This window comes from Phaethon aethereus, assembly GCF_964289735.1.
Source record: "Phaethon aethereus genome assembly, chromosome: Z".
NCBI classification, from domain to species: domain Eukaryota; kingdom Metazoa; phylum Chordata; class Aves; order Phaethontiformes; family Phaethontidae; genus Phaethon; species Phaethon aethereus.
Genome location: NC_138577.1, coordinates 78,855,342 through 78,869,604, shown reverse-complemented (window position 1 = coordinate 78,869,604; position 14,263 = coordinate 78,855,342). Strand labels below are relative to the sequence as shown.

Genomic DNA, 14,263 nt, shown 5'->3' with positions numbered 1-14,263 from the left:
GGTTCAACAAACATTTGTCAGGAATCGCACAACTACAGCTGATTATGCCATGGTGTCAGGTGAATGGTCTTGGATTATTTCTTGGGGTCTCTGTAAGGTTTCCTGTTCTGCAGCTTCTTTCACAATGAGCCACTGTATTGAACCACTCAGCAGCTTGCCACATGTCTGCTGCCTCAGGGATTACATTACCGCAGTGGGGCAGATCAGGATCCCCACTAGCATGATTGCTAGAAGCAGTTTTAAGTGTTCCTCAGTAAGTAAAAGTCTGACACTGGGTTCACAAAGCACACAGCCTGACTGCTGATGTCCTCAGATGTTACTAATTTTTTTCATTTAAAAAATGCATTAGCCCATAGTTGTTATTATTAAGATACCTTGTCACACATCCACCTTGCTTTATTCAGCCTAATCCTTTGCTTCCTTTTGTATGTGATGCCAATTCACATGCATAAGGACAGTGCCAAAACTTCAGCTTCCTGAAGATCTGCATTGGGTATGGGTGTTGTTGATGCCAAGGTTAATGTAGGTCAGGTAGTCATCAGACCCTGTGGGAATGCTTCCTATGCATCTCACACTGGCTGTGATGTTCAGAATTTATACCAGCACCTTAGGTCTTAACAAAACTTAAGAATTATCCCACCAATGAGTGATGCAAGCTCTTGGTTAGGTGCATGCTTGAGTCTTGAATGGTTTCTAAGTATGTTTTTTTTAACTGGAATTTTTTCCTCTTTCTCCAGCTTTTATCTCCACAGCACAGCGCACTCTCCGCCTGCTGCTTTAGTCTGTGAGGCTGTACATGTATCTGCTACAATGGACGTGGCACAAACAGGGATTACATCATCATTCCTAGAGACTGAAAATGTCTCTCTTCTCTGATGTGTTATCCCCTGCAGTCAGCATAGAGAAAATGCACTCTTCTTACCAAAACCAGCATCTGTTGGGTATGGACGTATCTGCACAGCACATACATACTATAGCCTGGCCCGTTGAAATGCGTTTGTTACTGGAAGTGAGATGTTTATTGTCTCCCCTTGTTTCCAGATGGTGTGGTATGTAAAGGAGAACCTTCCCTCCTATGTAAGAGACGTTAGCTTGCATCCCATGTGTTGGCCACAGGCTTTCAGCTATTCCAGCCACATGAATGCCTGATAATGAGTGTTTGCGTTGTACTTCATAACATGAATAATCCCCTGATCCAGTTGAGACTGTCTAAGGATCAACTGCTACTTTAGATACCTTAGGACACATAAACTGGCCCATTATGATAGAGAAAATACAAATCAACCCTTTTATGAGATAAAGTGCCAATTGGTATTTCCCAGTATAAAAGTAGAAGACTTTCATCAGTCACTTACAGGTAATGGTACTTCAATAAGAAGTACAGCGTTTTTAACCATAAAATTGTCACATTTAAATAGTGTCAGCAACAGATGTGTTCCAGAGATATTGCAATGATTGTTTATAGCAGTTAGTAATAATTGCAGATAATATAGCAATCCATAAAACTGTGGTTTGCCAAAAAGCTGAGTAGCTTTAATAGCATGTGAAACTAATTTAAGGAAGGAGCTACCTGTGTTAAATGCAGTTTTGTTAATGTCTGTTCTATAATTACAGCTGAGTACAGCCATTAAATCATTGTCTGGTTAATGAGCTGATGTGTAACATCTGGTGAGAGTCACTTAATAAAGTCCAATTAACCAATTTTCTATGGCATACTCCCAGTTAATATTTTTTCCTTCTGTAAGAAAGAATCAAGTGCCTTTGATACGTCCACTCCTGTTCAGAAGTTGCTTTGAGATATGTTAGCAAAATCATTCTGTTAACTGGTGAAATAAAGAAGCAACAGTTTTGGGTTTGATTCAAAGAAATCCAAACTTAAGAGATTTCTTTGAATCAGTTTTTACTCAGTTTTCTCTTCTTTTTTCCAAGTTACGTTTTGTGTTTTACCACTTTGAATATATGATACCTCTTTTTGGAATTCTAAATGTTTATGATTCCTGGCTTTATAGTTTTAGACGTTTTATATCTCTGTGTTGTATAATTCCTTTTTGGGGGTTTAAAAAGAGTATTTTAAAGTGTAACATTAGAGTTCATAGTTGGTAGCGGAGATGAATTATAATCAAAGTTACATGAGAGGCCTTTTAACTGCTGCATCTAACTGGGGGCGCTTTTTTCAGATCTGGGCAGTTATCATTTCTGTTATCCAGCATTTCCACTGCTTATTAAATCTCCCTTCAACTTAGGAAGTTTTCAGTAGTTAGTAGCTGAGTAACAACACCTTTGTCTACATTAGCAGTTAAAAGTTCGTAACGTTTTCCTTCGCTGATTGAGAAAGAACAACTGAAGTGTTCATACCAGGCTACTGTTACTTAATTTTTCAGTTTCTTCTGCAGAATTCATTCTCGCACATTCTGGTTGTAATTCTCTTTTACAATGGAATAGGTTGCCAAGGTTTGGCATACTGGTACAAACTGCACCACTTCATTCTGGTTCGTTCTCCTGCTGCTCTGGTCCTGTGAGAGAGTTCATAAGCAGCAGTTCCTGAATAAGAGAGAGCTGGAGAGGCAGGAAATTATTTAAAGAGACAGACATGCCATTCTCTGTGAAAGAAAGCTTCTTTCATCTAAGACCAGAGGTGTTCCAGTATGTTCTGCAGGATCAGGAACATGAAGTCCATCTTGTCAACTTGGTATAGTTGGAAAGTTGGAGGTCTTTGTGTAACCTGCAACAAGTAATTTTTTTTTTTACTGTGTGCCTCTTCTTTACCTACCTTGTCTTGTCCTTTCATGATGTAAAGTTTTCAGAGCAAGGTGGTTCTTAGCAAACATCCACACTTCTGCTGGGACTTGCATGATGTATTAAATGACTCATTTGGACATCTCCGCACAGCAGAGCGGTACAGCGTATTAATACCCAGGAATGGACTGATAAGTGAGAAGCAGTGAGGCAGGACTCCTGACACCTTAAGTTCTCCAAAACAGCTACAGTGCTGCAAATTTCCTTCTTTACTTCTGCCTCCTTTGTCACTCTTGGCAGACCTACCTCTGGCTGTGAGCCTGTCCTCATCTGTTGTGTACTTATCTTTCTTCCATCCACATCTGTTTCAGTTTAATGTGGGAAGCGTGGAGAAACAGTTTAGCCTTGCCCTCCTCAAATAATTGTGCAAATGTTAACAGTTTGTTAGAGCCTCTCTCTTTCAGAAACACTGCTCTGTTGCTCCCAAGCTTTCCAATTTTTAATTCTTTTTTAGGGAAAGTAAAAAGGTTTAAACAGTAGGAAATTAAGAAGTAGCTAGAATAGAAGAAGGTTCATAAAAATTCTACTCAGAACAACTCTTGTAGGACTGGACAAAAAGAATAACATGAAATTATAGTGGCTGTATGTACTTTTGTCTGATAGAAAACCAAGCTTGTACAGTGAAATTAATCTGGTTTAAGAGTACTGCTAATGAAGGCCAGTTCTCTGCCATTTCATTAGAAGGAAATACGCCATTATGCTAGAAAGCGTTTCACTGTTCTAGACTTCTGATCAGGTAACTGATTTGCAAAAATAGGTTTTAGGAGAAGATAGTCCTAGCAGGTGCTACTGTGAATGGGGCTTTGGAGTTAGTAGTGTATGTCTGTAGGGGTACTTCTGTTACTCAGATTTATAATCCTTATACTCAAGCTTATGTAATGATCTAGTGGCTCTGTATTTTTATACATAGCATCCTGCGGAAGTAATTTCAACATTGACATAATCACAAGCTCATGATTCGAGAAATTCAAGAGACATTTCTCATGATCCTTCACTGCTGATCCTTCAGATAATACTGAAATTCTCCTTTTTCTTCCAATGTTTTTTTGCTTTGCTGCTTCAAATATGTGTTCCACACCCAGGCCAAGTAAGGCAAAGCTGACTGAAGCTGCTCTGCTTTTACTGCTGATCTGTACCCATTCATGGTGCTATATTGAGATGTGCTATATTGAGAAACTGTTTGGTTTAGATACATACCAATGTCTGTATTATCTCCAAAGTGTTTTCATCTGTAGAGGAAACAGGAAATTGTTAGTCCTGGATAAACAATTCTGTGTAAGCTTAAGTTAAACTGTTTTTTATCTTTTATTCTGTAGTAGTGAGATAACATGCAGGTTACTGTAAAAATACAGTATTTATGCATGTAGTTGTGATGGTGTCAAATGGAAAACCTTTTACTGTAAAATACACTTTCTACTGCATGTCACTGATGGGTCCTTTAAATCTTTTGGTGAGATTTCTTTTTTCTGGGCATGTTGGAGACAACCAGAAGCCATCCAGGCTTGTTTGTTTCAGTATTTATAGTCTCAATAAATTGTACATACGGGGCCAGATATGTGGGCCAGTATGCTCCTTTTTTCTGCGTGTGGTCTCGGATTTAACTGTTCTCAGTCACCATTCCTGTGTCCCAGGTCTTGCAGTATTTTGCAGGGCCATTTCATACTCAACTGAATTCAGCCAAAGTCCAGTGTGAGCTGACGGATCCATAATCTCTAGCTCAGATGGAAGTATTTCTGTTCCTAGTGACAGCATTGCTAGGAAATTATGAAAGCCTCTGAAAAATCTAACCATTGCAATTGCTTTCAAGGACAGAGCTGCAGCCTTCGGATGACATGCTGAGGACACTCTGTGAAATCAGTTGGTGACCTCAAGTGTTGAGCTCTAGTGGAAAGGAACAAGTGTCTGTGTTGCAAAAGCACGTCCACAACTGCAGTTCCTGGCATAACTGTGGACAGCATAGGCACTTACTCCTTTTGGCTCTGACGGAGGTGAGGTCTGAGGAAGCAGAGAGCAATGACAGAATTTGTGGTATGCCTGTTATGGAGTTATTTCCATTTTGAGGTTAACAAAAATGGCACCTCTACGGTCACAAAAAAAGGGGGACTTGCTCTGAAGTTCTGTTTTTCCTTCTCCCCCCACTTCCCCAAATGTTTTTCCAGAAATACTACTTTTGTTCCTGCAGTTTCACAGGTGAATAAGGAAGAGTGGCCTTTTATTGGTGTTTTCCCACCTTGAGGCAGCACAATTGATGTGTTTCAGTTGCAGTTTGTGTTTTATGTTCCCTGGTGTCCTCGTTGGATCACCACATTGTAAAAAACAGTATACATTATATATGTATAATATTTGTGGACATACATATATGTAATTTGTTCTGTTTCTTCCATTTCACTTAAGTAACTGAAGATATCATCAGAATTTCACAGCAAGGATGGAGAAGTTCAGTTTCTGTTCCCAGGAGTATAAAAAATATTTAATAGACTGGGGAGCAACAGAGAAAGGATTATAAAGTAAGTTCTTAATAGAGGGTAATTTCCAAAGGCCCAGATTTTCCTGAGCAGCTTTTAGCCCGGAATGTTTTAGCTTGACTTTGATGATAGTTCATATAAAAGTCTCTCCTGCAGCCATCCTGGGAGAAGTGAGAAGAGAGCAAAATGGATTGGAGTAGTCCAGTGAAGATGTTTCAAGCTAATGGGCACAAATCAGCTGTGCCAATACAGCCTAAACATAAGATAAAGCCTAACATTAGATAAAGCCTAACATAAGAACGTAGGAGTGATAGAAGCTGGTTCTCATCTTTCCCTTTCAGCTGTGTGAAATGACCTAGTTGGTTTGGTTCTTGGCTTATTAGACAAGATGTTAGGAAGTTCCATTTTGTTTTGCATTCCTGTGAATTCTGACCCATTCTAGGTATTTTATTCCCATGTGTACAATCAGCCAGTTTGTTTGTGTAGCCTGGAATATTCATTCAGGCACACAAAACCAGCCAGGTGAATGTGGACTGCCAAATGAGTAGCAATTGTAAATCTCTGCTGAGAGGCAGGGAAATAGTGCTTCAACAGCAGTTCTGTGCTTTTGCAGTATACCAGTCTATTATGGCAAATGAGTAAAATTATCATTATACGATGAGGTAGCATGTAGAATTTTGATTTAAGTGTTTGGTGGCTAAATGAAATCTGACTCCTTCCAGTTCTGTTAAATACTACCTTACCCCCTTTATTCTTCATGGCTTTAAACTGCCAGATGTTAATTTACAATATGTTACAATAACACAGGCTCAAAATTGGACATGCATCCAGCTATTCTGAGGAATTCAACTTTGTGCTACAGATTTTAATTAAATTCCCTTGATGTTATGGAATTATCCAGGTTCTCACCCCATGGCACTTAACATTGTTCTTTCTAAATTTAGTGCAATGATACGTATTTACATTAGTTTAGAATCTGCTCTTATGTTTTAACTCAAGACAGAAAGAGGAGACCAGAGAGATGAATACATTGTGCATTTTCACAAGGAGATTGAAAGCAGTAGCTCTAAGAATGTTTCCTAGTATGGCCACAGCAGTACCCAAAGACTCTTCAGCAGTTCTGTTATTTACCCACTCTTTGTCTACACAGGGGGTCAGTGTGAAGCAAAGTAGATGGGAATTTCTAGCTGCATGTTGCCTAGTGGCGATTCCCTTTCTTGTTTGAAGATGCAATTTCATCCTTTTTTTTTTTGTTTTTTCTTCCTTAAGAGATTTTTCTGTTGGTCAGTCCAACAGCATTTGAGATTAAATAGGGTTGCTTGAGTTAGTTCAGTATCCTGTTATCTGTTCTGCTTTCTGCTGGGACTCTTGGGAGTTTGTTTTTTCGTCCCACATCCTCATAATTACCACAGCGGGACTAATTCATACTTTTCAAACAGACCAGACTATTGGAACACATTTTCATATATTGGCTTTGGGTGTGTCACAATGAAAAGCCATGTCCATCTTTGACAAAAAGCAGCAAGTATTTCTTATCCAATAATACAACTTAATGCAGGCACCAGTTCTAGCTTTGCCCAGGTTCACCCTCCAAAACAAAAGGCAGAGTTCATGCATTGAAAAGGAGTTGCATTTAGCGTGACAAAGTACGGCTTAAATGGCAGTGATTTTGTAATCACGGGAGTGATGAACCCAGAAGATAGAGTATCAGCAAGCAAGAATACTACCTTAATATGAGAAGTGATCCAATTTAATCCCATCTAGATGTCACTCTGTTGCATTTATCCATAAACATGTCCCAGCAGATGATAGTAAATCAATATGATAGTGAAATACTTTTGTCTCCAGTCATTTTATCTGTTACCTGGAATTTCCCTTCCCAGATATTTTCCTCATAAGTAGGCCTTGGAGATTTGAGTAATTGCTTCCTGTGTTTAGTCATATCCTAAAATGCTCTTTCTGTAGAGGTAAAAGTCTCTACAGTCAGAATATGCTTCTCCATAGGAATAATGGAGGTGTGTGGAAACTGCAATACCTAACAGAGATGTTATTTCACAACACTGGCCCACTGCTCTCTGGATATGAGGGTTGGGGGGGGTGAGGGGGTGTTGCCGTCTGTTTTTGGGTTGTGTGTGTGTTTTTTTAAGATTTCCAGTCCCTTTTGAAAATCGTAGCTCTGCAGTCTCCAAGAACCTGGAACCCTTACCCTGGACTTCCCTTCTATTTCCTTTTCCATTGTTAAGGTATGCTTTACTGTGAGTGGCGTGTGAGTCAAGATTTAGAATCATAGAATCATAGAATATCTCCAGTTGGAAGGCACCCATAAGGATCATCGAGTCCAACTCCCTGCTCCTCACAGGACTGCCTAAAACTAAACCGTATGACTAAGAGTGTTGTCCAGATGCTCCTTGAACGCTGACAGGCCTGGTGCCACAACCACTTCACTGGGGAGTGACCGACTACCCTCTCAAGTGAAGAACCTTTTCCTAATGTCCAGTCTGAACTTTCCCTGAGGCAGCTTCATTTCGTTTCCTCATGTCCTATTGCTGGTCACCAGAGAGGAGATCAGCACCTGCCCCCTGCTGCCCATTTGCATGCTTGGGATCAGCTTGCCCAAATTCATTTGTGTTAGCTGACTGTTCTTTCTGCACTGCTTACTGTTTCACAGTTTTACCGCTTTCTAAAGAAATGAGCCTATTACGAACTCCATGGAGAACACAAGCACACATTGGCACACATGCACAGCTCATGTCCAGCTTTTCATCCCCCAGTACCCCGAAGTCCTCCTCAGGGCTCCTTTCAATCCCTTCTTTGCCCAGCCTGTATTTGTGCTTGGGATTGCCCATGTGCAGGACCCTGCACTTGGCCTTGTTGAACTTCATGAGGTTTACATGGGCCCATGCCTCGAGCTTGTCCAGGTCCCTCTGGATGGCATCCCATCCCTCCAGCATATTGACCGCACCACTCAGCTTGGTGTTGTCTGCAAACTTGCTGAGGGTGCACTCGATCCCACTGTCCATGTCACTGACAAAGATGTTAAACAATGCTGGTCTCAATACTGAGGAACACCACTCATCACTGGTCTCCACTTGGACATTGAGCCATTGACTGCAACGCTTTGAATGTGACCATCCAGCAAATTCCTTATCTACCAAGTGATCCATCTGTCAAATCCATGTGTCTCTAATTTGGAGACAAGGATGAAACCCTGGCACAGGTTGCCCAGGGAGGTGGTAGATGCCCCATCCCTGGAAACATTCTAGTTCAGGTTGGACGATGAGGTTTCAACCTCATCTAGTTGAAGATGTCCCTGCTCATTGCAGGGAGGGTGGACTAGATGGCCTTTAAAGGTCTCTTCCAACCCAAACCATTCTGTGATTCTGTGTTGTGCAGGACAGTGTCAAATGCTTTGCAGAAGTTCAGGTAGATGATGTCAGTTGCTCTTCCCTTATCCACCAACGCTGTAACCCTGCTGTAGAAGGCCACCAAATTTGTCAGGCACAGTTTGCCCTTAGTGAAGCCATGTTGGCCGTCACCAATCATCTCCTTATTTTCCATGTGCCGTAGCATAGTTTCCAGGAGTGTCTGCTCCAAGATCTTTCTGAGCACAGAAGTGAGGCCTGTAGTTCTCTGGGCCTTCCTTTTTTTCCCTTTTAAAAAATAAGGGCTATGAGTCCCCATTTCCAGTCAGTGGGAACTTCACTGGACTGCCACAGCTTCTCAGATATGATGATTAGTGGCTTAGCAACTTCCTCTGCCAGTTCCCTCAGGACCTGCAGATGCATCTCAGCAGGTCCCATGGAGTTGTGCACCTTCAGGTTCCTTAGATGGTCTCGAACCTGATCTTCTCCTACAGTGGGCAGTTCTTCATTTTCCCAGTCTCTGCCTTTGCCTTCTGCAACTTGGGCAGTGTGGCTTGAGCACTTGCCAGTGAAGACAGGCAAAAAAGTCATTGAACTTCATGAGGTTCACATGGGCCCTTCTCCACACCCTGTGTAACAAAGTCTCCTGTTTACTTCTGGAGAGGGCCCACATTCTCCCTAGTCTTCCTTTTATCATGGATGTGTCTATAGAAGCTTTTCTTGTTGCTCTTGATGTCCCTGGCCAGATGTATTTCTACCAGGCTTTAACTTTCCTAGCCTGACTCTTGCCTGCTCAGACAATTTCTATATATTCCTTCCAGGCTACCTGTCCTTGCATACACCCTCTGTAGGCTTCCTTTTTGTGTTTGAGTTTATCCAGGACCTCCTTGTCCACGCTTTAGGGAACATGCAATACAGAAGAATCCATTGCACAGTCGATTCACTCCGTCTCTTGCATGCAAACAGCAATGAAAATCTTTTACTGCTTAGTATGTGATTAGTCTCCTGTGCCTGCTAAGAGCTGAGCTCATTTAACAGCAATGCTCAAGTTCTGTTAGAAATTCAGGTCAATCACAAGATACAAATCCAAGGAAAACTGGGCTTGGTTGAGCCCAGTGTGTTACAGATCTGCTTGTTATCTAAACTCTTTCAGCATGTCTGCAGGCTGTTCTCTGCAGGCAGATTTAAAAAATTCTAGTTATTGCAGTCTGTTAATTCTTGAAACCTGTTAGGAGCATCAGAAAATCAGTGGAGCTGAAGGCAGCTATCACAGAGAATCATGGAAGTGTTTTTCACTGGGAAAGAGCAGTGACATTCCCTGAGCTCATTTCTCCAAACTGAAGAGAAAAAAAATCAATGCAAGTGCAAGCTTTCCTTTCGCAGGTCTTATCTGATAGCTGCTGGTCCAGAATGATGACATGTAAGCAGAAGATTACAGGCAGACTCAGGCTTCCTCAAGGAACATGTTTTCCCAGTGCTCTGGTGGTCTGGAAAAAGAGACACAGCACAAACAATATCCAGGGAACGTGCAGTGCATAAAAGAAAGTTTACAAGCTAGATCTTGGTGTTCATATGATTAGAGGAAGCTGATAACTTTATGCAGGTATGCTGCAATGAACTGAGCAGTCTAGAAAATTTTAAATGCAAAGCAAGATAATTATTAGATTCATTCAGATAACAAAAGGCTTTGAATCTCAGACTTTTACAGTGGGCTTTTAGAAGTGGCCTCTAAAACCATTCTCTTCATGCCACATTTATGCCCTTACACCTTTATGTTCTTTCCAGGAGCTGTGCTGCGTCTGCAGGTACGTACATCTCTAAGGCTCTGTATTAGAGGCTGCTAACTACAGGTCCTCGTGTGTGTTAGCTGCAATTTATTCTTGTTTTTGCAGCTTATAGCTTATATACTAATTCCGCTGTTGCCTGGCTCTAGCAAAAATTTAATGCTTTTTAATAAGAAATGAGTAATGTGGGAGAAAGTCTTCACTTCAGTCTTAGCCTTTCTCACAGCTGTGGAAATCTGGCTACTGGCTGCTGGGAAGTCACAGGCTACAAGCCTTGAAACTGCAGAAGCAGCAGGTTTCTTTCCAGCCATCCCTGAGTGCAAATCACTATCATGAGTCCTTGTTTTTCCAAGTAAACAAGCAGCTTTCAAAACGAATATAAATCTTTCTCTTCCTGCTTTTGACATCCTTAAGCAAACATACCGTTCTTTAACTTTCACTTTGTTACCTTTTTATCTTGTATTCATTTTCTCCTACATTGCAAGTTACATTTATTTCCCTTTGTCTTTTTCCCAATGGAGTCAACATCCTGTGGGAGCACAGGATTGCTTTTTTTTTTTGGTAGGGCATGGGGAGTGATGGCTCTTTTCTGTTAGAAAAAAAAATTTATCAGTTAACCACCTAGGAAATACATTGTATTGATCTTCCAGCCTGAGGTGGAGATGAGGATTTCAAATGTGCTTGCTATGGCATTTGCTCTTTTGTGCTGTTCCTCTCAGGTTTTATATTGAGGCAAAAAGGAGCATAGATACACTTTAAACTTGAAACTTTCTGCCCAGCAGGAGGAAAACCAGAGAGGGGGGAAAAAGTGGCTGTTAATATAATTTCAATCCTTATCTTGCAATCTCACACCAACAAATCCTTGCTGATAAATGGTTGATCTAAGAATAAATCCTAGACAGGGTTCATATTTTAAAAGTACAGTGAAGAGGCAAACTGTCCCAAACTGCTTGGGAACACCATCCCAAAAGGAATTGCCTCTTTTGCTGTTGGGATTTTGTAAAGGAATTGCTTCCTCTGCTGCCAGTCATTGGATCTGCCTTTATCATGGTTCCCTGCAGACTCTCAGGGTGCTTGCTGTTGTATTTAAGAATGTATTTTTTGGAATCACAGGGTCCGCTGCTTATCTAGCCTTTGCCTTTCTCCATGGCACTCTTACCAGACTGTCCATGACTCCAGACCAGTACTCATGGCTGTTAATCTTTTTAGTGTGTTTGGCAGAAAGAGTTATCAGATACTTGCTTTTGAGATAATCTTCACCAACGGATTTTTAATCAAGGGCTCAGCAAATGAAATGTGGAGCCAAATGAAATGACAGAACCACTCTGTTCACTCCAATTTCAGTCTGCCAAAGGCTGCCTTGCAGACAGCAACTGTCATATGTGTCAGTAGGAAAGCATTACCACAGCTAGAATTAGAGATCCACCTAAATAAAGAGGAAGTGGCATAACAGCCATTAGATGAGTTCTTTTGTGTAATGGTTGAGCTTTTTAAGAAAAATAGTGTTCATATCAAGTCTAAGCATTTCTGTCCAAATAGGTCTCCTTCTGAGAGAAGGTCTGCTGTTATTTTGAGCCTGCAGTTTCTAAAAGTGCTGTTACTGGTTCAGGGAGAGTCTTTGTCTCTTGACTTCTTCAGATTTCTTTTCAAAAGTCTGTACCCTTCCCTCTTCACTTCCCTTGAAAAAAATCAGAAAACTTAATTAAGAAGGAGAAGAATACGATAGACAAGATCTTAAGATGTTGCTGAAATGAACTAGGGTTTTCACCAAGGCAGTGCTGGTAAGTTTTACTTGGAAGGTAAGTCTGGGGCATGTACCTTTAGCAAAAGGAGAGCCCTAGTGTTTTTGATCTGGGTCTTGGATACGTGTCTGTTTTCAGGGTTTGCACATTTGCTTATGCTACTCCTGCACAGCTGAGGCACTGGCACCCCTTTGAATCACTTACGGATTCATCTATTTGAAAAGTACTGATAAAAAACATATCTTGTCAGAGGTTTTTAAAAACAAATATGGAAGTCTGTTTAAAAAACTTTATTAAATCACCCAATTTTTCTTTTTAAAAAAAGATAGATGTTATGGACCAACTGCATTTTTAGGTATTTCTGTATTGACTTATTTGTTTGTTTTTAAACTGCTGCTCATCCTTGGTACTTGGAAAAAATCTTGTCTGTACTCAATGCTCTTTCTTCCCTTTGCACAACAAAACTATAATGTTTCTTCTGCTGGTTAGCTGGGGTTAATTATCTTAGAGTGGATCTCACTGGGAGGAAGAACCTTGTCTCTGATTCTGAATACAGATAATCATCTTACTCCCATGCTGTCAATCTATTCCTGCCTTCATTACCTGTTCTTTATACAACACCTTTTTCCTGGAGAACTCAAAACATTACTGTAAGAAAGCATGAGGAACAGAGAAGTTAGGGATCGTACTGGCTGCTGCAGAGTGAATTGGTAAAAACACAAAACGAGAAGTCTTGTGGTTTGACTGTCAGTTCTGTATCATGAGTGCTAATTTAGACAATGCTATCCCTTTCTCTTCTGATAACCATCTTTTATGGCTTAGAAGGCGATTCTGCCACACGTACTTGTCTGTGATCAAGACCTGGTCGTCAGTAGGATGATGCAGATTGGTTTTACATTACTTTGGTGAATGAGAAGGTTACAACAGGTGCTTGCTAATATAGGGGTATTTCACACGGATTTTTAGCCACCGTTGTGCTTGTCATTAGAGTGATACATTTTGAGAGTAGGTGGAAAATAACAATATTCCATGCTGTAGGAATTCACGCATTACTTATTTTTTAACTGTTTGGTGAAAATGATCTGCGTGAATGTTACACTGAAGGGTATTAGTATCTATGAAAAAGATATTAAAATATTGTGTACTCTGTTGCTGTGTGCCTGATATTTGTTCTGGGCAAGAGGAGGAGGTCCTAGGTCTCTACTAGATCTGTTAGCTTACTCATATGAAGAAACTACGAATAGAGCATTCTGTAAATGTGGTGCCAACAGACGGCAGCATTACCTGGGCAGTTCCCCTCAGCCATGATGTGGTCTTTGCAGTTTCTGTGGCTTTAAGTTGGACACCAGCTAAGCCCACAGCACCCTGGTTTCCACAACTGCAGAAGGGTAGTGGGAAGCAGAACAGGACAGCACTTGCTGTGGGATCTCAGTGGAGTTGTCTGCTCTCTGAAACCTTTGTCTGCTAGCGTGTGGTACAAGCTAACAGATGCAGAGACTAGAAATACCAGAAGCATCTACTAGCAGGGCCTTAGGCTTCAAGCATATGGTTGTGATGCAAATACTGTGGCTACTGCATGACAAATGTCTGAAACTCCTTTGGGTACGAGGAGGAGTAAGGATAATAAATGCAGCCAAATTTCGTGAAACTTTAGTTTTTCCTTTCTCCTGCTTTATGAGAAACACCTCATTGATAACTGCAAAACAGTGCTAAGCTGTGGCTGACAGTCATCGTTTTGGCCCATGGCAAAGTCACTGGTGGAAAATAAAGAGACTTTCTAGGGGAAAGGACAATTATGACTGAAGGAAACTTTGGAGAGAGGCCAGGGAAAAGAAGCTCTATCACAAGAACATGAGTAAGGAGGGGAATGACTTGCGCAAGGGATAAAGGAAAAGAAAGCAGACAATCTGGGAAGAGATGAATGCACCACTTCTGCTTTTTGTGCTGTTTTTTGCAATATCCATCTTTGTTGCGGTCCATTATAGCCAGCCATGTTTAGTTGTCAATTTGAGGGGGTAGCCAGACATTTCATTTGCAAGTCAGCAGCATGTGTGTAGCAACTACAACATCATGGTCACTCCAGGTATGCTGGTGTGGGGAGCAGGAGAAATTGT

The 14,263-nt window shown here is 41.0% G+C and overlaps 1 protein-coding gene across 1 annotated transcript in view; it reads left to right on the top strand.

The window, feature by feature from the left end:
* Positions 1-876, top strand: part of SUSD1 (sushi domain containing 1) — a gene marked incomplete at its 3' end in the record, with an annotated part of 46,365 nt that extends 45,489 nt beyond the window's left edge. Inside the window, exon 16 of the mRNA XM_082013060.1 lies at positions 738-876. Coding sequence (XP_081869186.1) covers positions 738-876 — 139 coding nt within the window. The remainder of the gene's footprint in view (positions 1-737) is intronic.
* Between the last annotated feature and the right edge of the window lie 13,387 nt (positions 877-14,263).